Source organism: Chiloscyllium plagiosum, unplaced genomic scaffold (genome assembly GCF_037043375.1).
Source record: "Chiloscyllium plagiosum isolate Xiang-an unplaced genomic scaffold, Cpla_swu_hap1 HiC_scaffold_6, whole genome shotgun sequence".
Classification (NCBI taxonomy): domain Eukaryota; kingdom Metazoa; phylum Chordata; class Chondrichthyes; order Orectolobiformes; family Hemiscylliidae; genus Chiloscyllium; species Chiloscyllium plagiosum.
Genome location: NW_028270144.1, coordinates 130,926,381 through 130,950,901, shown reverse-complemented (window position 1 = coordinate 130,950,901; position 24,521 = coordinate 130,926,381). Strand labels below are relative to the sequence as shown.

Genomic DNA, 24,521 nt, shown 5'->3' with positions numbered 1-24,521 from the left:
TATTGGGGGTGGTACCCACTGTGTGTGTCCTGTGTTGGGGTGGTACCCACTGTGTGTGTCATGTATTGGGGGTGTTACCCACCGTGTGTGTCATGTATTGGGGGTGGTACCCACTGTGTGTGTCATGTATTGGGGGTGTTACCCACCGTGTGTGTCATGTATTGGGGGTGGTACCCACTGTGTGTGTCCTGTGTTGGGGGTGGTACCCACCGTGTGTGTCATGTATTGGGGGTGGTACCCACCGTGTGTGTCCTGTGTTGGGGGTGGTACCCACCGTGTGTGTCATGTATTGGGGGTGGTACCCACCGTGTGTGTCCTGTGTTGGGGGTGGTACCCACCGTGTGTGTCATGTATTGGGGGTGGTACCCACCGTGTGTGTCCTGTGTTGGGGGTGGTACCCACCGTGTGTGTCATGTATTGGGGGTGGTACCCACCGTGTGTGTCATGTATTGGGGGTGGTACCCACCGTGTGTGTCCTGTGTTGGGGGTGGTACCCACCGTGTGTGTCCTGTGTTGGGGGTTGTACCCACCGTGTGTGTCCTGTGTTGGGGGTTGTACCCACCGTGTGTGTCCTGTGTTGGGGGTGGTACCCACCGTGTGTGTCATGTATTGGGGGTGTTACCCACCGTGTGTGTCATGTATTGGGGGTGGTACCCACCGTGTGTGTCCTGTGTTGGGGGTGGTACCCACCGTGTGTGTCATGTATTGGGGGTGGTACCCACCGTGTGTGTCCTGTGTTGGGGGTGGTACCCACCGTGTGTGTCATGTATTGGGGGTGGTACCCACCGTGTGTGTCCTGTGTTGGGGGTGGTACCCACCGTGTGTGTCCTGTGTTGGGGGTTGTACCCACCGTGTGTGTCCTGTGTTGGGGGTGGTACCCACCGTGTGTGTCATGTGTTGGGGGTGTTACCCACCGAGTATTGGGGGTGGTGCCCACAGGTTGCTGGGAACCGTGTCTGTGTTGGTGAGACACTCCTTGCCCTCACCCCCGTCTGTCTCTGTCTCTGTCTGTCTCCGGGTGGTTGTGAGGTCAGGGACAGTGACCGATGCTGGCTGCTCTCACTGCCCCCCTTCTGGGACCCCCCTCCCTGTCATGGTGTCAGTGTTAAAGCTGTCAGTGATGACTCCACCACAGTTACTGTCCACGCGATCCCAGCACCACGTGACACAGTCAGTCAGTCCCAGCACCTTCACCTGCCTCAGTCACCAAGGTCAGGCAGACTCAAACACAACCTCAGATAAACAGGACCTTGGACAGCTTGCAATGACCTGTCCCACTAACTCTCTCTTTCCTCGTGCACCTGCTCTCATTAAACCCCCCAATCAGTCATAAAATTCAAAGTCTACCCACTAGAGGAGCCCCCGAGACCCAATCCCCAGAAACCCCCTCCCCCAGACCCCTAGGACTAGATACAGAGTAAAGCTTCCTCTACGCTGTCCCCATCAAACACTCCCAGGACAGGGACAGCACAGGGTTAGATACAGAGTAAAGCTCCCTCTACACTGTCCGCTACAAACATGCAGGGGTGGGGGCAGAGGGGTGATCTCGCAGTCAGATCCATTCTCCTCTCTGGAACAGATCCTCCACCTCCCCCCCCCCCCCCCCCCCCCCCGCCCTTCATTTGAGTGTTTGAAGGTGGAAGTTACTTACTTGTGTCTCCAGAACAAAGCTTGGAAAACTGGCTTTGATGATTTAAAAGCAGCCAATTACTGGTTTAAGAGAAAGCTCTCACCCTGTCCATTACCTAAATGGAAAAGAGAGTTCAACACATTTATCACACAGTCCAATGGTTTTGTTGTTTTGAACAGTGCAGGACCAGGCAGAGAGACTGGCTGTCTCTCTCAGAGTCCCTTGGACCTGGTTCATATTCCACTCCCTTGGGTCCTGCAGCTTGTCTGAACCCAGTTGCCTTTATCCCAGTTCACACCAAGTCCCAGTTCCATCCCAGTTCATCTCTTTGGCTCCTTGGAACTGGATTCATTTCAATCCTGCAACATCTTTATCCAATTCGAGAGACATCGGTATTCAACAGACAATCCTCGGGCTCTGCTCTATATATTAAACCACAACAATGGTAACACTGAGAAACCAATAGCAGGTACCCATCACATTGTGAATCCCTTGGATACTGGTGTTGCTGACTGAGCGAGCGTGTTTTTTATTGCCCATCCCTAGTTGCCCCTTGAGAGGGTGGGGGTGAGCTGCCTTCTTGAACCACTGCAGTCCATGTGCTGTGGGTTGACCCACAATACCCTTAGGGAGGACATGCCAGGATTTTGACCCAGCAATGCTTAAGGAACAGTGCTGGGGAATGGCAGATGAAGTTTAATTTGGATAAATACATTCTTTTTGGGAAGACAAACCAGGGCAGGACTTATACAGCTTGTGTTAGGATCCCGTGGAGTGTTGTTGAACATAGAGTTAGAGGCCACAGGTACATAGCTCCTTAATGTGGCATCACAGGTAGGCAGGGTGGCGGAGAAGGCGTTTATCATGCTTGTCTCCATTGGTCAGACCATTGAGTACAGGGGTTAGGACGTCACGTTACAGCTGTACAGGATGTTGGTAAGGCAACCTCTGGAGTACGGGGTCCAATTCTGATTGACCTGCTGTACGAAGGATATTATTAAACTGAAGAGGATTCAGAAAATATTTACAAGGATGTCACTGGGTTTCTGTTATCAGGAGAGGCTGGTGCTTTTCCCTGGATCACAGGAGGCTGAGGGGTAATCTTATAGAGGTTTATAAAATCCTGAGGGGCATAGATAGGGTGAGTATCCCCAGGGTGGGGGATTTCAAAACTAGGGATATAGTTTTAAGGTGAGAAAAGAAAGATCTAAAAAGGACCTGAGGGATTTTTTCACACAGAGGATGCTGTGTGTATGAAATAACTGCCAGGGGAAGATTTCAAAGACATTTGGATAGGTACATGGACAGGAAAGGTTAAGAGGGATATAGCCCAAAAACAAGCAAATGGGACTAGTTTAGTTTGGGACACCTGGTCATCGTAGACTGGTTTGGCTGAAGGGTCTGTTTCCATTCTGTGTTATATTTCCAAGTCGGGATGTTGTGTGGCTTGGAGGGGAACTTGCAGTGGGTGGTGTTCCCATGTATCTGCTGCCCTTGTCCTTCTCGATGGAAGTGGTCATGGGTTTGGAAGGAGCTGCCTGAGGATCTTTGGTGAATTTCTGCAGTGCATCTTGTAGATGGTACACATTGCTGCTACTGAGCATCAGTGGTGGGGGTGGATGTGGTGTTGATCAAGTGGCTGTTTTGTCCTGATGGGGAGTATTTCATTCCACTCCTGACCTGTGCCTTGTAGATCGTGGACAGGCTTTGGGGAGTCAGGAGGTGAGTTACTCACTGCGGAAATCCCAGTCTTTGACCTGGTCTTGTTGCTGCTGTGTTTATGTGGTGAGTCCAGTTGAGTTTCAGGTCAATGGTAACTCCAGGATGTTGACAGTGAGGGATTCAGTGATGGTGACACCATTGAATGTCAAGAGACAGTGATTAAATTGTCTCTTATCAGAGATGGTCATAGACTGGCATTTGTGTGGTGTGAAAGTTACTTGTGACTCGTCAGCCCAAGCCTGGATATTAAGTGGATCTTGTTACATTTGGCCATGTACTGCTTCAGTATCTGAAGAGTCCCGAATGATGCTGAACATTGTGCGGTCATCAACGAACATCCCCATTTCTGACCTTCTGATGGAGGGAAGGTCATTGATGAAGCGGCTGAAGATGGTTGGGCCCAGGACACTACCCTGAGGAACTCCTGCAGAGATGCCCTGGAGCTGAGGTGACTGACCTCCAACAACCACAGCCATCTCCTTAATGTGTCAGGTATGACTCTAACCAGCGGAGAGTTTGCCCCCAATACCTATTGATTCCAGTGTTGCCAGGGCTCCTTGATGCCACACTTGGTTGAATGTAGCCTTGATGTCAAGGGCTGTCCCTCTCCCCTCCCCTCCCCTCTAGAATTCAGTTCTTTTGTCCATGTTTGACCCAAGGCTGGAATGAGGTCAGGAGCTGAGTGGTCCTGGGGGAATCCAAACTGGGCGTCACTGAGCAGGTTATTGCTGAGCAGGTGCTGCTGGATAGCCCTGTTGGTGGCACCTTCCATCACTTTACTCATGATCGTGAGGAGACTGATGGGGTGGTAATGGGTTGGATTTGTCCTGCTATTTATATACAGGACATACCTGGATAATTTTCCACATTTCAGGTAGATGCCAGTGTTGTACCTGTACTGGGACAGCTTGGCTAGGGGAGCGGCAGGTTCTGGAGCACAAGTCTTCAGTCCTGTTGCTGGAATAGGGCCCGTAAGCTTTGCAGTATCCAGTGACTCCAGCCGTTTCTTGATATCACGTGGAGTGAATTGAATTGGCTGGAGACTGGTGTCTGTGATGCTGGGGACCACTGGAGGAGGCTGGTGTCTGTGATGCTGGGGACCACTGGAAGAGGCTGGTGTCTGTGATGCTGGGGACCATTGGAGGAGGCTGGTGTCTGTGATGCTGGGGACCACTGGAGGAGGCTGGTGTCTGTGATGCTGGGGACCACTGGAGGAGACTGGTGTCTGTGATGCTGGGGACCACTGGAGGGGGCTGGTGTCTGTGATGCTGGGGACCACTGGAGGAGGCTGGTGTCTGTGATGCTGGGGACCACTGGAGGAGGCTGGTGTCTGTGATGCTGGGGACCACTGGAGGAGGCTGGTGTCTGTGATGCTGGGGACCACTGGAGGGGGCTGGTGTCTGTGATGCTGGGGACCACTGGAGGAGGCTGGTGCCTGTGATGCTGGGGACCACTGGAGGAGGCTGGTGTCTGTGATGCTGGGGGTCATTGGAGGAGGCTGGTGTCTGTGATGCTGGGGACCACTGGAGGAGGCTGGTGTCTGTGATGCTGGGGACCACTGGAGGGGGCTGGTGTCTGTGATGCTGGGACCATTGGAGGGGGCTGGTGTCTGTGATGCTGGGGACCACTGGAGGAGACTGGTGTCTGTGATGCTGGGGACCACTGGAGGAGACTGGTGTCTGTGATGCTGGGGACCACTGGAGGAGGCTGGTGTCTGTGATGCTGGGGACCACTGGAGGAGGCTGAGATGGATCATCCACTCGGCATTTCTGACTCAAGTTTGTTGTGAAAGCTCGAGCCTTATCCTTTTGCCCTGATGTGCTGGGCTCTTTCATCATTGAGGATGGGGATATTTGTGGAGTCTCTTCCTCCAGTGAGTTGTTTAATTGTCCACCACCATTCCCGACTGGATGTGGCAGGACCGCAGAGCTTAGGTCTGGTTGTGGGATCACGTAGCTCTGTCTATCCCTTGCAGCTTGTGTTGTTTAGCAAGTAACTGTCCTGTTTGGTGGCTTCACCACGTTGACCTCTCATCTTCAGGTCTGCCTGGCACTGCTCCTGGCATGGCCTCCTGCTGGGCCATGAGGTTACAGACTGTGCTGGAGTACATTGGTAAGGAGTAAGGTCAGGTATGTTTTTCCCTCTTATTGGTTCCCTCACCACCTGCCGCACACCCCGTCCAGCAGCAATGTCCTTTAGGACCCGACCAGCTCCATCAGTAGTGCTACGACTGAGCCATTCCTGGTAGGATATTGAACCCCACCACACCCCCCACCCCACCCAGAGTACATTCTGTGCCTTTGCCATCCTCAGTGCTTCCTCTAAGTGTTGTTCAATATGGAGGAGTACTGATTCATCAGCTGAGGAAGGACTGTACGGGGTAATCAGCAGGAAGTTTCCTTGCTCATGTTTAACCTGAAGCCACAAGACTTCATGGGTCTGAAGTCAATGTTGAGGACTCCTGGGGAAACTTCCTCCCGACTGTACCCCACTGTGCTGCCCCCTGGGACGGGACATATCCAGGGATGGTGATGGTGGGGTCTGGGACATTGTCTCTAAGGTATGATTCCACGAGAATGACTATGTCAGGCTGTTCACCCCCACCAGCTTTCACATGCAAAGAATAATCCTCCGCTATTTTCGCCAACTCCAACACGACGCCACCCCTAAACACCTCTTCCCTTTTCTCCCCCGTCTGCATTCTGCAGAGATCGTTCCCCCCAGGACAACCTAGTGCACTCCTCCATCAAACCTAACACCTCTCCCATCACACACGGCACCTTTCCATGCAATCGCAGAAGGTGCAACACCTGCCCCTTTACTTCTTCCACTAGAGAACTAGCAGCTGATAGGAGTGAGATGGAAGTGATTGTTAGTGGTTCATTCCTCAGATCTCAGCTCCTTTGGTGTTGAAGCTGCAAACAGCCAGAGAAGATGATGATGATGATGACTCCTCTCCCCTCCTTCCCCCCCGAAGGTCAGTGCTGAGGGACTGCCACATTGTCGGAGGCTCAGTACACAGTATCAGGCAGATAGGAGTGAGTGATTTGTTGCTGTATTACTAGTCTCTGATGTGTTTTTGTAGCCACAATATTGTATTTCTATGACTAGCCTTAAAGTCAGACAGCACAGAAACAGACCCTTTGGTCCAACCCATCCATGCCAAGGTTCCCAAAACTAGTCCCATTTGTCTGCAGCCCTCTCGACCTTTCCTATCCATGTACCTGTCCAATGGTCTTTTAAACGATGCAAGTTCCTGCATCTACCAGTTCATTCCCCACATGAACCACCCTCTGGGAACGTTGCCCCTCAGGTCCCATTAAAATCTTTTGCCTTCTATAATCTTACAATTTATTCAGAATGTGACCGAGAAACTTCCCCTCGAGTTGCTGCTAGTCAAAGTATCTAATTCAATTTCTGGGCAATGGTAGCTTCCAGGATGTCGATAGTGGGGGATTCAGCGAATACTGGTACCACTGAACGTCAAGTGGCAGTGGTTGGATTGTATTGTTAATGATGTTCATTGCCTGGCATTTGTTTAGTGAGAACATTACTTACCACATGTCAGCCCAAGCCCGGATATTGATGTTGTTGCATTTGAATAAACTGTAAACAGTCATGGGCACGTATTGAAAGAAAGATAGACTGGTATCATAGGCAGTTCAGAGAAGGTTCACTTGGCTGATCCCAGGTACGGAAGGAACTGTCTGATGAGCCTGTGCTTGTTGGAGTTTGGACGAATGAGAGGTGACATTACTGAAATATACAAAATTCTTCAGGGAATTGTCAGGGTAGGTGTGGAAAAGGTGCTTCCTCCTGGAGGTTAGTCTTGGAAGAGAAATCATCTCAGAATAAGGGGTCACCCATTGAAGGCAGAGATGAGGTGGAATTTGTCAGAGGGCAGTGAATCTGTGAAATTCTTTAATGCAAAGGGCTGTTGTGGCCAGATCATTAAGCGTGTTATTGAGTAATGAGTGTGTGGGAAGTATTGCTGTAAGGCTTTGGGGACACCACCCCTGTAGTACTGCAATACAATACTGATCCCCTTACTTGGGGAGGGATGTAATTGTATTGGAAACCATTCAGAGGAGGTTCACTCGATTAATTCCAGGGACGAGGGGCTTGTCTTGTGAAGAGATATTGAGCAGCTAAGACCCATACTCTCTGGTATTTAGAAGAATGAGGGGAGAATTTTTTGAGGTCTATGTTAAAGGAGAGTGACAAACTTGATAGAGATAGGAGAGTCCTCCTGGGGTGGGGAGGAGGCAGTCTAAAATAAGAGGCCACAGAATTAGGATTTAAAATATGAGGAATTTCTTCTCAGTGTAATGAATTTTTCACCACAGAGCGCTGTCAAGGCTGGGTCATTAAGGAAATTCAGGGCTGAGACAGACAGATTTTTACTCAGTAAGGGAATTGAGGATCATGGGAAAAGGCAGGAAGGTGGATTTGGGCTTGATCAGATCAGCCGTGATCTCTTTGAATGGTGGGACGGACTTGATGGGCTGAATGGCCTACTCCTGTTCCCACATTTTATAATCTTCAGCGAACATTCCCACTTCTGACCTCAAGGAGGAGAGCCCACTTTTCACAGACTGAATAACTCAGTGCTCCCCACTCACTGCTCTTTCTGACAAAACAACGTGATAAACTGTCCCCTTCCTCAGCAATCCCCACCCGATACTGACATTTCATGTTTTTATTTCAGTTTCCAGCAGCTGCAACTTCATATTTGGGACGCAGTAGTACTCTTAGTAATAGACAGAGAGAGAACAAATCACCAAAGGAGAAAAGATGTAATACCAAATATCGATAACTAGACAGGGACGAGATTAAAACACGTACCAGATTGGGAGGCATCACTGAGATATTAACAGAAACACTTGGAGCCTCAGTAAACACTGGCTTCACTTACCCAACACACATCAGAAAACAGTACAATCACCCAATGGAGGCACAGATTAGTAGGTGGAATCATTTTAATGTTTTGGTGAGGGAGCTGATCCTGAGGAATTATTTGAATTGATTGTCTCAGGATCTGCAGGAACTGGGAGCTACCAGGAGATGCCACTCTGTGTCTGTTGGGTGGGTGGGAGCAGCCGGGAACACAGCGCTCTGGCAAACAGGAACAAAAGGGACAGAGAGGAAACGCTAGATACAGAGGGGTCACTGTGGGTCACTCTGCCCCAGAGAGGGAGGGTACAGAGGGGTCACTGTGGGTCACTCTGCCCCAGAGAGGGAGGGTACAGAGGGGTCACTCCGGGTCACTCTGCCCCAGAGAGGGAGGGTACAGAGGGGTCACTCCGGGTCACTCTGCCCCAGAGAGGGAGGGTACAGAGGGGTCACTCCGGGTCACTCTGCCCCAGAGAGGGAGGGTACAGAGGGGTCACTCCGGGTCACTCTGCCCCAGAGAGGGAGGGTACAGAGGGGTCACTCCGGGTCACTCTGCCCCAGAGAGGGAGGGTACAGAGGGGTCACTCCGGGTCACTCTGCCCCAGAGAGGGAGGGTACAGAGGGGTCACTCCGGGTCACTCTGCCCCAGAGAGGGAGGGTACAGAGGGGTCACTCTGCCCCAGACTGGGGATACAGAGGGGTCACTCGGCTCCAGAGAGGGAGGGTACAGAGGGGTCACTGTGGGTCACTCTGCCCCAGAGACGGAGGGTACAGAGGGGTCACTGTGGGTCACTCTGACCCAGAGAGGGAGGGTACAGAGGGGTCACTGTGGGTCACTCTGCCCCAGAGAGGGAGGGTACAGAGGGGTCACTGTGGGTCACTCTGACCCAGACTGGGGATACAGAGGGGTCACTCTGCCCCAGAGAGGGAGGGTACAGAGGGGTCACTGTGGGTCACTCTGACCCAGACTGGGGATACAGAGGGGTCACTGTGGGTCACTCTGACCCAGAGACCATGAAAGGAAGATAATGGTGAACGAACATCCCGAGGGAACAAAATACAGCAAGTCAACCAGGAGCAGCTTCACATTTGATCAATTTATTGCTTCCATGCATTTGCTGCCAATAAAGTGAAAGATTTCGTACATTATACTTGTATTTCATTTTACAAAGACTTTCCTTTCTCTTCATAACAAAGCACAGGGGAAATTGAACACAGATATGAAGATTGGGTGACAATGCAGCAAAAGCTGGTGGTGATTGAGCTCGGCTGTACAAACATCAGCCTCAGGAAGCAGTCCCCAAATGCACCATCACACGCAATCCTCAGAAACAGGCCCCTACCAGCCCCCATAGTTCACCCAACCGGAGGTAAGATCCCCAGCCTTGCCTTGCAGCCATGGACCTGGAGAAGCCCCTGCAGGAGAACAGTGCTGAGAGAAATCACAGTCCCTGGACTGTGCAAAGGCCCCTGTGGCATCTCCACAATCCAGTCATTCATCAATTCCTCATTCAGCTCTTGCATACTCCTGAGCAACTGGCTGCCCTTTGCCAGTGTACAGAGCCTTCCACGTCATTATCACATCGTCCTTACAGCCAGGAACAGCACAGTGAGCCAAGCTGCAGACAGCAGGGAGGAAGAAACAGCCGGACTATACTGAGGTGGGCATGCTCCCCAAACATGCAATACCGAAAGGGGTTTGGGAGGGCGAAGGGGACAGATAGGCTGATACAGCGTGCATCACTGAGATATTAACAGAAACACTTGGAGCCTCAGTAAACACTGGCTTCACTTACCCAACACACATCAGAAAACAGTACAATCACCCAATGGTGGTTCAGAGCCCAGATTTATGGAAGGTTCTCAGATGAACAACCTTGTATTTTGAGACAGCCTGAGAATACGTTCAAGACCCAAGGATCTTTGACCTGTGCCATAAGGTAACCTCAAACAGGGACAGCATGGATTAGATATGGAGTAAAGCTCCCTCTACACTGTCCCCATCAAACACTCCCAGGACAGGGACAGCACGGGGATGGATACAGAGTCAAGCTCCCTCGACACTGTCCCCATCAAACACTCCCAGGACAGGGACAGCACGGGGATGGATACAGAGTAAAGCTCCCTCTACACTGTCCCCATCAAACACTCCCAGGACAGGGACAGCATGGGGTTAGATACAGAGTAAAGCTTCCTCTATCTGTTAAACTGAAAGTTATGCTCCCTCTACACTATCCCCCATCAAACCTTCCCAGGGTGGGTCAGATGAACAGTATCTGAACCAAACTACACACCGGAGTGAGTGATTGCGAGAGAGAGAGAGAGAGAGAGTGCGCGCGCGCGTCTGAGTGAGAGAGAGAGAGACAGTGCGAGAGAGAGCACGAGAGAGTGCTAGCGAGCGAGAGAGTGCGAGAGAGAGAGAGAGAGAGAGAGCACGCGCGCAAGAGCTGTGTTAGTTTTCCAGATGGTGCCAGTACCTATAGGGATAATGGTCTTTGCTAACAGCTACATACTTAAGCTGGCCAGACCATTTCAACCCAATGCACATTAAATGTTCACAGCATCCTTTTATCCAACACTGAACCCAGAATCAAATTCATCATTATCTACAAAAAAAACCTACATTCCCTTTATATAAAAAATAGAAAGTTGATTGTTGAGAAGCTGATCAGCCTATAACATTACACACAGTATCACTGCATTAAAAGGCAGGCCCCTGGAGCCATAAGCATGCCACACACACAGAGCACAGACACGAGATATCAATGATCAGTTTGTAATGGGGGAAGGGTTCACAGGGAAATCACAGCCAGGAGCTCCTTGTCACTAACGCCATTTCCCAGCAGTTTCAACCTTCCCCAATAGCACAGACACACAGGGAGACCTGGACAGGAAACAAACAGGCCTCCCTTAACAGCAAGGAGAGTCTCTGCATCTCTCCAACATCACTGAGCAAGCCAGGACCAGGGGGAATGGTGGGGGCAGGGGAGCTGGAAACAGAGAACATGGGACAGGGGTAGGTGGGGAGTACTGCGTGTGGGAGGGAGAGAGAGGAGAGGCCAGCACAGTGGGGGAGAGATGGACAGTCTGCATGGGTGGCAGGCATGGTAGATGGAGAGTGGGAATGTTGGGGAATGGAGGGGGGACAGTGGGAAGATCACGTGAAGGATGGAGAAGGTTTATCACTGCCCTTGCTACTTCATTAAACACTGAGCAAAGGAAATGGGGAGAACTGGGCGGCACTGGGGCAGGAGGTACAGGGTGGGGGGGGTGGGGATACAGAATAGACTGGGGTGGGCTTACACAGATGCTAGGACAGTACTTACTGTTATCGAGAGCAGTACGTGCACAGTCACCACCTGCAGCATACACTGACACACAGCTAACAGACCACAACTGAGGGTGACCACCCCTGAATTATCAATCACCTATCGAGGGCGTGAGGGAGGGAGAGTGTGAGGGAGGGAGGGAGGGAGGGAGTGCAAGTGTGTATGTGAGACAGAGAGGGAGGCAGGGGAGGGAGGACTGGGGCTGATTGTTGAACACAGCAGTGTAAATACTCCCATCCACAAAAGCTGAATGTCTTTTACAGAGTTACACTTTCCAACACTGAACAGGTTTGGCACAAAGATCAAATACTGATCGAGCATTTTTGGGCACTGACTGACTAACAGCCAATTAATGGTCATTACTCAGGATATAGTCCCAGCAACATCTCCAGAATTAACATCGGCCAGAGCGCGGCCTGAGCCAGACACTGCACTGACCGCTTCCCAGAGCGCGGCCTGAGCCAGACACTGCACTGACCGCTTCCCAGAGCGCGGCCTGAGCCAGACACTGCACTGACTGCTTCCCAGAGCGCGGCCTGAGCCAGACACTGCACTGACCGCTTCCCAGAGTGCGGCCTGAGCCGGACACCAGGGTTTCTTAAAGAACAAGTTTGACAAAACTCAACAAAATGCACAGGATGTATTAGGTGAACTCCATTATCCACACGTGCCCACGCACGCACACTCAGGCACATGCGCCCACGCGCGCACACACAGACACATGCGCACGCGCCCACGCACACACACAGACATGCGCCCATGTACACAGAGACACAGACACGCACCCGCACAGACACACACGCACAGACATGTGCCCACACACGCACACAGACACATGCGCCCACACGCGCACACAGACACATGCGCCCACACGCGCACACAGACACACGCGCCCACGCACACAGACACACGCGCCCACGCACACAGACACACGCGCCCACGCACGCACAGACACACGCGCCCACGCACGCACACACAGACACATGCGCTTATGCACACACACACATGCATCTATGCACTCGCACACAGACACGCGCCTACGCACATTGACACATGCATCTACGTGCACGCACACAGACACGCATGCTCATACACAGACACATGCGCCAACGTGCGCGCACACAGACACGAGTGCGCACACACACAGACACACGCGCCCACGCACGCGCGCACAGACACACATGCCCACGCGCGCGCACAGACACACGCGCCCACGCACAAACACGTGCGCGCGCAGACATACGCGCCCACAGACATACGTGCCCATGCACACACACACGTGCGCCCATGCGCCCACGCATGCACACAGACACACGTGCGCCCACGCATGCACACAGACACGTGCGCCCACGCATGCACACACAGACCCGTGCCCACGCCCATGCACTCACAGACATGCACGCCCACGCACACAGACAGACACGTACGCCCACACGCGGCCGCAAGCTCACAGACACACGTGCCCGCACACGCACACAGACACACGTGCCCACGCACACAGACACATATGCGCACAGACACACGTGCCCACGCACACAGACACATATGCGCACAGACACACGTGCCCACGCGCACACAGACACATGTGCCCACGCGCACACAGACACATGTGCCCACGCACACAAATGTGCCCACACACACACAGACACATGTGCCCACACACACAGATACATGTGCCCCCACGCACAGTTTTTTCAGTTTGCACACTCAGAGCTGAATGCAGTTCTACTCTATTTTATCACACTCCACTACACTGAGTCTGTCTGACTCACTCTCTGTCCATCAAAGGCATCCTGCGCACACAATTTAAAGTCAAAGTTCTTGATACATGATTAGAAACAACTAGGTCTAAGTCAGGGTTGCGCCCAAACCAACCTTATGACCGACTCTCTGAATGTGGAGATTTTCAGAAGCTGAAAGTCAGTTTTTCAGCTCATTGATGACCACAGCCTCAATAACAGAACAATTCCCAAACACAGCTCAGGATAGATTGCGTACACCCATTACAGGGGTACTGTCTACACTGACATACTCTGTGGCTGGTGTTGCCCCGGTAGTGTAATACACACAGATGCACAGACAGACACAGGGATACAGGTGCACACACCAGGGTTAACACTATCAACCTAGCCCCAGGAAACCAACGGCTCATATCAAAGACAAACTTTGGTAAAAGTGAGTACTGCTCATGGGTTTACGTCCAGCTAAGAGTGCTGAAGATTGTAATGTCACAGTGAGACATGAGTACAGTCTACACCTTCTCGACTGAGAATCTCGACAGGAACCAGAATCTCCCAACTACCTGCTGAGTTCAGGATAACAATGCCCACATTCTGAATGCAGTTCAGTCACAGCAGAATCATTTTTAATTAATGAGTACAGTCTCAGGAGGAGAAACTAATTCTATGACAGAACTTGGAGATCTGGGACACAACCCATCACAGCCAGCTGTTAAGAATCCAGCAGCCACCAGGAAGAGGGAGTAGCACACATAACCCACAGTCTGTGTATATCAGGAATAGTCACAAATGAGGGATATTCAAGAGTCACTCAGATAATATCTTCAAAGTGCTTAAATTAACAAGTCAGGGAGAAAGGGTCAGAGATTATTAGCACAACAGCAGCAGAAGAGTAACAGTGACAGCATTGAGGGTTAAAGTGAGATTAACAACATGGAGGGTTGGAGAGAGTAATCCCACTCAGGGAGTGAAGGTTCAAAAAGATTAACATGGGGAGAGGGGGGATGGAGTGAGATTAACAACAGAGTGAGGATTAGAGGGGGGGGTAGCAAGGGCTAGAAAGAGTGACGGCACTGCTTGTCTTGTTATCAGACTGGGCCCAAGCTTTCTCAGAGTGGGCCATCAGCGCAGTGATGGTGGAGGGGTGGGAAGGTCTTTGAAGGGGGTGTGCTCTGTAAGTGCAGCAGACTGGGTCAGTCAGTCAGTCAGGTTTCCCTGGACTCTGCTTGGGCAGGTCAACCTGCTTCAAAGTACGGTGCACAATCAGCCCCAGTATTCCTGACTGGACACATCCACTTTTAATCAGAGACCGACTATTCAACCAAGTGTGACTGCACACAGCCACAGCATGTGCAAGCCACTCACTGGCAAACCAACATTAGCAAATGGACAGAAAGGAAAGCACTGGCCTCTGTGATAGACGTGACTCCCATCCCCAGTCACTTATTAAAGGTAGAGTCATACTGAGTCATTTACAAGCTTTGTAACTCAGACCTTTGGAGAAGATACATCAAACTTCTCTACATCTTCAAACCTTAAGGTTTTCAAACCTTCCACAGAAACCTTTTGAAAATATTTAATTTTTTTTTTTGCAGAAGCAATGCGAGTGCATGCTGCCCTGATACAGTTCAGGCACTGGGAAACAACGCATGCAGCAGGATAGAGAGAGATGTCCCAAAAAGCAGGAAGCTCCTCACAGTTCCCCTTCTTCATCAACTTGGGAGAAGCTTAGAAATGAGGAACACCAGTCTGTAAAATAAATAAGATTAAATAAAATCCATTCCCTGGGGACAAAGAGCTCTAGTAAAAAGCTTGACCAAAGGATAAACTGAGTCCCTGAAGTGCTGGGTGTCTACAAGTTTTCTCAGTTCAGTTCAGTTGTGTGCAGACCTCCTGCTTGGAAAAGGCCAGCTCCCCAGGCCAACTCGACTTATTTGTTCTTTTTCTTGAACAGCTTAAATCCTGGTTTCTTTTTGCCAGGGTTGGGCTCAGTCTCCTCACCTGTTGACGTGCTGTCCTCCTCCACTGGAGACTTTTTTGAGGATAGCTGAGGGATTTTGGTTCCCTTAATGCCGTTTTTGGTGTCGGTCACGGTGGGCTCGGGGTCAGTGGATGTGGGGCTGAGCGAGCGCGAGGATTCAGAGGGGCTGAGGACCAAACCCTCTGTGCCGCGGTGGATCTCGCCCAGACTAGCTGACTTCTCCAGGCCCCGGTTGGGGTAAGGCTTCCTGCCGGTCACGGGACTATCCGATATGCTCTCAGAACACATGCTGCTCAGTGAGTCAGCCTGTTTACTGCTGCTGCTGCCATTCGGGCTGGGGATGTTGAAGTCTGACACCACACTCTCGCTCAGGGTGCTCTCTTCTGTCAGTTTGAGGAGGGAGGTAGGCTTGGATGGCGCAGACCTGGATCCAGAGCTGTGAAGGAGGGCACTGGGAGATCCCGAAGGATTGGCAAGACGTTGCTGATCACTGGACTGAGAAATGGAGGATTCGGAATCAGAGCGGTTTAACTCCCTGAGGGAGAAGAGAGGAAATTACATCAGCTCAGTTTTACAAAACTCGTGCCCTAAAACAAAGCTGAGGACAGGACAAATAACGTGATTTACACCCCAAAGGATACAGTCATACAGATGTACAGCACAGAAACAGACCCTTTGGTACAACTCAGCTATGCCAACTAGATATTCTAAATTTTTCTAGTCCCATTTGCCAGCACCTGGCCCATATCCCTCCAAACCCTTCCTATTCATATACCCATCCAAATGCCACTTAAATGTTGCAATTGTATCAGCCTCCACCACTTCCTCTGGCAGCTCATTCCATACACATACCACCTTCTGCATGAAAAAGTTGCCCCTTAGGTCTCTTTTATATCTTTACCCTCTCACCCTAAACCTATGCCATCTAGTTCTGGACTCACCCACCCCAGCGAAAAGACCTTGCCTATTTACCCCATCCATGCCCCTCATGATTTTATAAACCTCTATGAGGTCACCCCCTCAGCCTCCGATGCTCCAGGGAAAACAGCCCCAGTCTGTTCAGACTCTCCCTGTAGCTCAGATCCTCCAACCTTGGCAACATCCTTGTGAATCTTTTCTGAACCCTTTCGAGTTTCACAACATCTTTCCGATAGGAAGGAGACCAGAACTGAACGTAATATTCGAAAAGTGGCCTAACCAATGTCCTGTACAGCCGCAACATGACCTCCCTACTCCTGTACTCAATACTCTGACCAATAAAGGAACGTATACCAAACGCCTTCTTCACTATCCTATCTACCTGCGACTCCACTTTCAAGGAGCTATGAACCTGCACTCCAAGGTCTCTTTGTTCAGCAACACTCCCCAGGACCTTTTCAATAAGTGTATAAGTCCTGCTAAGATTTGCCTTTTCAAAATACAGTACCTCACGTTTATCTAAATTAAACTCCATCTGCCACTCCTTAGCCCAGTCGCTCATCTCATTAAGATCCTGTTGTAATCTGAGGTAACCTTTGTCTGTCCATTACACCTCCAGTTTTAGTGTCATCTGCAAACTTACTATCTATACCTCCTATGTTCACATCCAAATCATTTATGTAAATGACAAAAAGTAGTGGACCCAGCACCGATCCTTGTGGCACTCCACTGGTCACAGGCCTCCAGTCTGAAAAACAACCATCCACCACCACCCTCTGTCTTCTACCTTTGAGCCAGTTCTGTATCCAAATGGCTAGTTCTCCCTGTATTCCACATGATCTAAGCTTGCTAACCAGTCTATCATGAGGAACCTTGTCAAATGCCTTCCTGAAGTTCATATCAACAACATCCACTGCTCTGCCTTCATCAATCTTAAAAATCACACAACACCAGATTCTAGTCCAATAGGTTTATTTGGAAGCACTAGCTTTCTTGAGCACTGCTCCTTCGCGAGTAGCTAGTGGGACAGGATCATAGGACACAGAATTTATAGCTAAAGATCAAAGTGTCATACAACCGATGCGATGTACTGAACAAACCGAGATTGTTGTTAAGTCTGAATCACTTAGAAAGGGGTTGCAGATTTCAATTCATTGTAAATCCCAGAACTTGATGTTGTGTGATTTTTAACTTTGTCCACCCCAGTCCAACACCAGCTCCTCCACATCATGTTCATCAATCTTTTCTGTCACCTCTTCAAAAAACTCAATCAAGTTAGTGAGACACAATTTCCCATGTTGACTATCCCTAATCAGTGCTTGCCTATCCAAATACACATAAGTCCTCTCACTCAGAATTCTCTCCAACAACTTGCCCACCACCAATGTCAGGCTCACTGCTCTATAGTTCCCTGGTTTTTCCTTACCACCGTTGTTAAACAGTGGCACCACGTTAGCCCACCACAACCAGCAGTGCTTTGGACTGCCATAGTGTTAAAAGGTTTAGATGGAGAGGAACGTGTTCAGTGCGTACAAGATAATTTCTGATTCCGGCACCTCACCTGTGACTATCGATGATACAAATATCTCAGCAAGAGGCCCAGCAATCACTTCCCTAGCTTCCCACAGAGTTCTCGGGTAACCTGATCAGGTCCTGGGGGTTTATCCAGCTTTATGCATTTTAAAACATCTTGCACCACTCCCTCTGTAATATGGACATTCTTCAAGATGTCAGTATCTATTTCTCCAATTGCTCTAGCTTCCATATCCTTCTCCACAGTAACTACTGACAGGAAATATTCGCTTAGTACCTCACCCATCTCCTGGGATTCCACACACAATCAGCCTTGTTGATCTTTAAGGGGTTCTAGTTACTCTTTTGTCTTTAATGTATTTGTAGAATCTCTTTGGATTCTCCTTAACTCTATTTGCCAAAGCTACCTCATGTCACTTTTTCTCCCTCCTGATTTCCCTCGAGTATACTCCTACTGCCTTTATATTCTTTGAGGGATTCACTTGATTCTGTCTAAACATGCCTCGTTTTTCTAGACCAGAGGCTTAATACGTCAGCTTTAAACATTATTAAAAGTAATTAAAAATTACACGCTGGCAGCAGATTCTAACAGGGCATTGCAAGAGCCAGTGGTCAGGTCCCTCAGTGAGAGACATTCACAATAAATAGCTTTGACAAAATGTAATCATTCCAGGGTTGCTAACAGTGTCAGCTCCATGCAAATGAAAGCTGTTAGGAGGACACAGAGACTGCCCAGAGGTATAGACAGGTTTAGTGCATGCACAACAAATGCAGTATAATGTGTCAAGCTGTGAGGTCATTCACTTCGCTCATAACAACAGAAAAACAGCTTTTTAGAAAAAAACCACTTGACACTCACAGATGTGGATCTCAAAACAATGACATCACAGGGAGATCATCATTCAGTCCAACCAATCTGCACTGGTCCCGTTCAGAGACTCAGAGGGTACTCCTACAAGCAACATTAGGGTTCAGCACACAACGAGGAAGGAAGGGACTGATTAACAGGTGAGGTAGAGTGAGACGGTAAGCTTGTGGAGAACATACAAACTGACTGTAAATGTTTCTCTTGGTGTGTGAAGAGAAAAAGGAAAACAACTCGAGCACTGAACGACTGGAGATTTACTCCATGTGGAGGCGGCCTTCGTGTGGAGCCACAGAAAATGGGGGAGATACTAAATGAAAATTTTGCATCAGTATTTACTGTGGAAAAGGATATGGAAGATATAGACTGTAGGGAAATAGATGGCGACATCTTGCAAAATGTCCAGATTACAGAGGAGGAAGTGCTGGATGTCTTGAAACGGTTAAAAGTGGATAAATCCCCAGGACTTAGAACATAGAACATAGAAGAATACAGCGCAGTACAGGCCCTTTGGCCCTCTATGTTGCGCCGATCCAAGCCCACCTAACCTATACTAACCCACTATCCTCCATATACCTATCCAATGCCCGCTTAAATGCCCATAAAGAGGGAGAGTCCACCACTGCTACTGGCAGGGCATTCCATGAACTCACGACTCGCTGAGTGAAGAACCTACCCCTAACTTCAGTCCTATATCTACCCCCCCTTAATTTAAAGCTATGCCCCCTTGTAATACCCGACTCCATACGTGGGAAAAGTTTCACACTGTCAACCCTATCTAACCCCCTAATCATCTTGTACACCTCTATCAAGTCACCCCTAAACCTTCTTTTCTCTAATGAAAACAGCCCCAAGTGTCTCAGTCTTTCCTCATACGATCTTCCTTCCATACCAGGCAATATCCTGGTAAACCTCCTCTGCACCCGTTCCAGTGCCTCCACATCCTTCCTATAGTATGGCGACCAAAACTGCACACAATATTCCAGATGCGGCCGCACCAGAGTCTTATACAACTGCATCATGACCTCAGGACTCCGGAACTCAATTCCTCTACCAATGAAAGCAAGTACGCCATATGCCTTCCTCACCGCACTATTTACCTGGGTGGCAACTTTCAGAGATCTGTGTACATGGACACCAAGATCCCTCTGCTCATCCACACTACCAAGTATCCGACCATTAGCCCAGTACCCCATCTTTTTGTTATTCTTCCCAAAGTGAATCACCTCACACTTAGCTACATTGAATTCCATTCGCCACCTTTCTGCCCAGCTCTGCAGCTTCTCTATATCCTGCTGTAACCTGCCACATCCTTCCTCACTGTCAACAACTCCTCCGACTTTTCGGCTTTCGTATCATCCGCAGACTTGATCAGATGTACCCGAGAACTCTGTGGGAAGCTAGAGATGTGATTGCTGGGCCTCTTGCTGAGATATTTGTATCATCGCCAGTCACAGGTGAGGTGCCAGAAGACTGGGGGTTGGCTAACGTGGTGCCACTGTTTAAGAAGGGTGGTAAGGACAAGCCAGGGAACTATAGACCAGTGAGCCTGACCTCGGTGGTGGGTGAGTTGTTGGAGGGAATCCTGATGGACAGGATGTACATGTATTTGGAAAGGCAAAGACTGATTAGGGATAGTCAACATGGCGTTGTGTGGGAAATCATGTCTCACAAATTTGACTGAGTTTTTTGAAGAATTAACAAAGAGGATTGATGAGGACAGAGCAGTAGATGTGATCTATATGGACTTCAGTAAGGCATTCGACAAGGTTCTCCATGGGAGACTGATTAGCAAGGTTAGATATCATGGAATACATGGAGAACTAGCCATTTGGATACAGAACTGGCTCAAAGGTAGCAGGGTGGTGGTGGAGGGTTGTTGTTCAGACTGGAGGCCTGTGACCAGTGCAGTGCCACAAGGATCGGTGCTTGGCCCTCTACTTTTTGTCATTTATGTAAATGATTTGGATGCGAGCATAAGAGGTACAGTTAGTAAGTTTGCAGATGACACTAAAATTGGAGGTGTAGTGGACAGCGAAGAGGGTTACCTCAAATTACAACAGGATCTGGACCAGATGGGCCAATGGGTGAGAAGTGGCAGGTGGAGTTTAATTCAGATAAATGCGAAGTACTACATTTTGGGAAAGCAAATCTTAGCAGGACTTATACACTTAATGGTAAGGTCCTAGGAAGTGTTGCTGAACAAAGAGACCTTGGAGTGTAGGTTCATAGCTCCTTGAAAGTGGAGTCGCAGGTAGATAGGATAGTGAAGAAGGCTTTCCTTTATTGGTCAGAGTATTGAGTACAGGAGTAGGGAGGTCATGTTACAGGACATTGGTTAGGCCACTGTTGGAATATTGCATGCAATTCTGGTCTCCTTCCTATCGCAAAGGTGTTGTGAAACTTGAAAGGATTCAGAAAACATTTACAAGGATGTTGCCAGGGTTGGAGGATCTGAGCTATAGGGATAGACTGAACAGGCTGGGGCTGTTTTCCCTGGAGCGTCGGAGGCTGAGGGGTGACCTTATAGAGGTTTACAAAATTATGAGGGGCATGGATAGGATAAATAGACAAAGTCTTTTCTCTGGGGTCAGGGAGTCCAGAACTAGAGGGCATAGGTTTAGGGTGAGAGGGGAAAGATATAAAAGAGATCTAAGAGGCAACGTTTCCACACAGAGGGTGGTACGTGTATGGAATGAGCTGCCAGAGGATGTGGTGGAGGCTGGTACAATTGCAATATTTGAGAGGCATTTGGATGGGTATATGAATAGGAAGGGTTTGGAGGGATTTGGGCCGAGTGCTGGCAGGTGGGACTAGATTGGGTTGGGATATCTGGTCGGCATGGACGGGTTGGACCGAAGGGTCTGTTTCCGTGCTGTACATCTCTATGACTATATAGCTAGAATTGTTTTGGTTAGACTACATCAGGAGTACTGAGTGAAGGTTCTTCCATATTGAAGGAAGAATGTATTTCTACTGGACACAGTTCAGTGAAGGTTCACTAGGACTGGTCCCTGGGTTGGGGTGGCTCTCTTCTGGTGAGAGGCTGAGTAAATTGGGTGTATAATCTCTGGTGACCACATTCAATCCCTCAAGATTCTCCAGCATGGCAAAGACACTGTTTCCCCAGGGGCATGGCACAAGCAGCCAATAGTATAAGACAGAGATAAGGAGCTATTTATTTTTTGGTCAAAGTGTGGCAAATCGTTGTCCCAGACAGTTGCAGCTGCTCCATTGTGGACTACCTTAAGGATGAGACAGAGTTTTGCTATGTCAGGGAATCGAAGGAGACGAGGAGCAGGCAGCAAAGCTGATGATTAGACTAGATTAGATTCTCTACAGTGTGGAAACAGGCCCTTCGGCCCCACAAGTCCACACTGACCCTCCAAAAAGTAACCCACTCAGACCCATTTCCCTCTGACTAATGCACCTAACACTATGGGCAATTTCCCATAGCCAACTTACCTGACCTGCACATCTTTGGATTGTGGGAGGAAACCCATGCAGACACGGGGAGAATGTTCAAACTCCACACAGACAGTCGCCTGAGGCTGGAATCGAACCCAGGTCCCTGGTGCTGTAAGTGCTAACCACTGAGCCACTGTGTCACCCCAAAGGTCAGCCACGACCGGACAGAGGGGACGAACGGGCTAGGATGTGCTCCTGCTCTTATTTCCTATCTCCATACTCATCTCTCCAAATTAACTTGTTCTAGGAAACTCAAGTCAAATGAACCATTTTTAATCCAGGACAACGTGTGCAGAGTTCTTCACTTTCAGAAAAATACCCAGTGATGAGACTGGACCAGACTTACACAATTACCGTTTTCGGAGGTTGCAGAAATACCACCCTGAGTAACACAGCAAACTCCTCACCCCCATTCCCAGCAACAATTTATTGGGAGTTTTGGGAAAAAGTGACCCTGTACAAGGAGCAGTGGGGACAGCAGACAATGGAACTGCCTTCCTTCACAACACCAGGCTGTAACCTGCTCCCTCTGTAAAGCGGCCAATCAGTAACACAGAAGGTCAAACTGTAGCCAGAAAACTGACAGACCTCAGGAATGGGAGCAGCTTAGAATTCAGCGAACGAGGAGAACAGGATTGATTAAGAGGGAGTAAATAAGTAATGGAGTAAGCCTGTGGAGAACAAGCTGAGTGTAAAAGTTTCTATAGGCATGTGAAGAGAAAACAATTGATGAAGACAAATGTAGATCCCTTACAATAAGAAACAGGAGAATTTGTATTTTATAAGAAACATACTGAGTGGAGGATGGCTGACAGGGGAAGTCAGGGACAGCATGAAAGCAACAAAAAAGCATACAATGTGGTGAAGATTAGTGGAAAGCCTCTAAAAACCAGCAGAGGATAACTGAAAAAGCAATAAGGGGGGGGGGGGGGGGGGGGGAGGATGAAAGATGAGAAGCTAGCTAGTAATATAAAAGGAGATTGTAAGAGTTTTTTTAGATATCTAAAAAGTAAGAGGGAGAGAGGCAAGAGTGGTCATTAGACAACTGGAAAACGAGTCTGGAGAAGTAGTAATGGGGAACAAAGAAATGGTGCAGGAATCGAAATAGGTATTTTGCATCGGTCTTCATGATGGAAGACACCAGCAGCATACCGGAGCTTCAAAAGAGTCAGGGGGCAGAGGTGAGTGTAGTGGCCATCACTAAGGAGATGGTGCTGGAGGAGCTGATAGGGCTGAAGGTGGATAAATCACCTGGAGTGGATGGACTACACCCCAGAGTTCTGAAGGAGATAGTGGAGGCATTGATGATGATCTTTCAGGAATCACTGTAGTCAGGAAGGCTCCCAGAAGATTGGAAAATGGTTCATGTAACACCCGTTTGAGAAGTGAGGGAGGCAGCAGACAGGAGATTATAGGTCAGTTAGACTGACCTCAGTTATAGTTAAGATTCTAGAGTCCATTATTAAGGATGAGATTGCAGAGTACTTGGAAATGCACGGTAAATAGGGCGGGGTCAGCACGGCTTCGTCAAGGGGTAGCCACGGCTGACAAACCCGTTAGAATGCTTTGAACAAGTTACACAGAGAGAGCCAGTGGATGTGATTTATTTGGATTTCCAGAAGGTGGCGCACAGGAGGCTGCTGAATAAGAGCCCATGGTGTTAGGGGTAAGGCACAGGCGTGGATAGAGGATTGGCTGACTGGCAGAAAGCAGAAAGGGCGGATAAAGGAGTCTTTTCAGGATGGCAGCCAGTGACTACTGAAGTTTATGGCCTAGATAGGATAAATAGACAAAGTCTTTTCCCTGGGGTGGGGGAGTCAGAACTAGAGGGCATAAGTTCAGGGTGAGAGGGGAAAGATATAAAAGAGACCTAAGGGGCAACATATTCACACAGAGGGTGGTACATGTATGGAATGAGCTGCCAGAGGAAGTGGTGGAGGCTGGTACAATGACAATATTTAAGAGGCATCTTGATGGGTATATGAATAGGAAGGGTTTGGAGGGATATGGGCCGGGTGCTGGCAGGTGGGACTAGATTGGGTTGGGACATCTGGTCGGTGTGGTCGGGTTGAACCGAAGGGTCTGTTTCTGTGCTGTACATCTCCATGACTCTAAGTGTTGGGACCACAACTATTCACCTTATACATTAACAATCTGGACAAAGGGGTGAACTTGAGGGCATTATTGCAAAATTTGCAGATGCCACAAAGAAAGATAATGTTGAGGAAATGGGGCTTTGGACAGGCTAGGAGAGTGGGCAAAGGAGTGGCAGATGAAATAAATGTGGGAAAGTGAGAGTTTATACACTTTGGTAGGAAAAATAGAGGCATGGACAGTTGTCTAAACAGGAAAAGACTTTAGAAATCTGAAGCACAAAGGAAATTGGGAGTTTTATTCAGGATTCTCTTAAGGTTAACATGCAGGTTCAGTTAGCAGTTAGGAA

General features: G+C 49.2%; 1 protein-coding gene across 3 annotated transcripts in view; it reads right to left on the bottom strand.

The window, feature by feature from the left end:
* Positions 1 to 9,323: 9,323 nt before the first annotated feature.
* stim1b (stromal interaction molecule 1b) overlaps positions 9,324 to 24,521 on the bottom strand; it is a 152,378-nt gene continuing 137,180 nt past the window's right edge. For all 3 annotated transcript variants that reach the window (XM_087988490.1, XM_087988491.1, XM_087988492.1), the window contains one exon: positions 9,324 to 15,829. In XM_087988490.1, the coding sequence (XP_087844616.1) occupies positions 15,244 to 15,829 (586 nt within the window). In that variant the 3' untranslated portion in view covers positions 9,324 to 15,243. The remainder of the gene's footprint in view (positions 15,830 to 24,521) is intronic.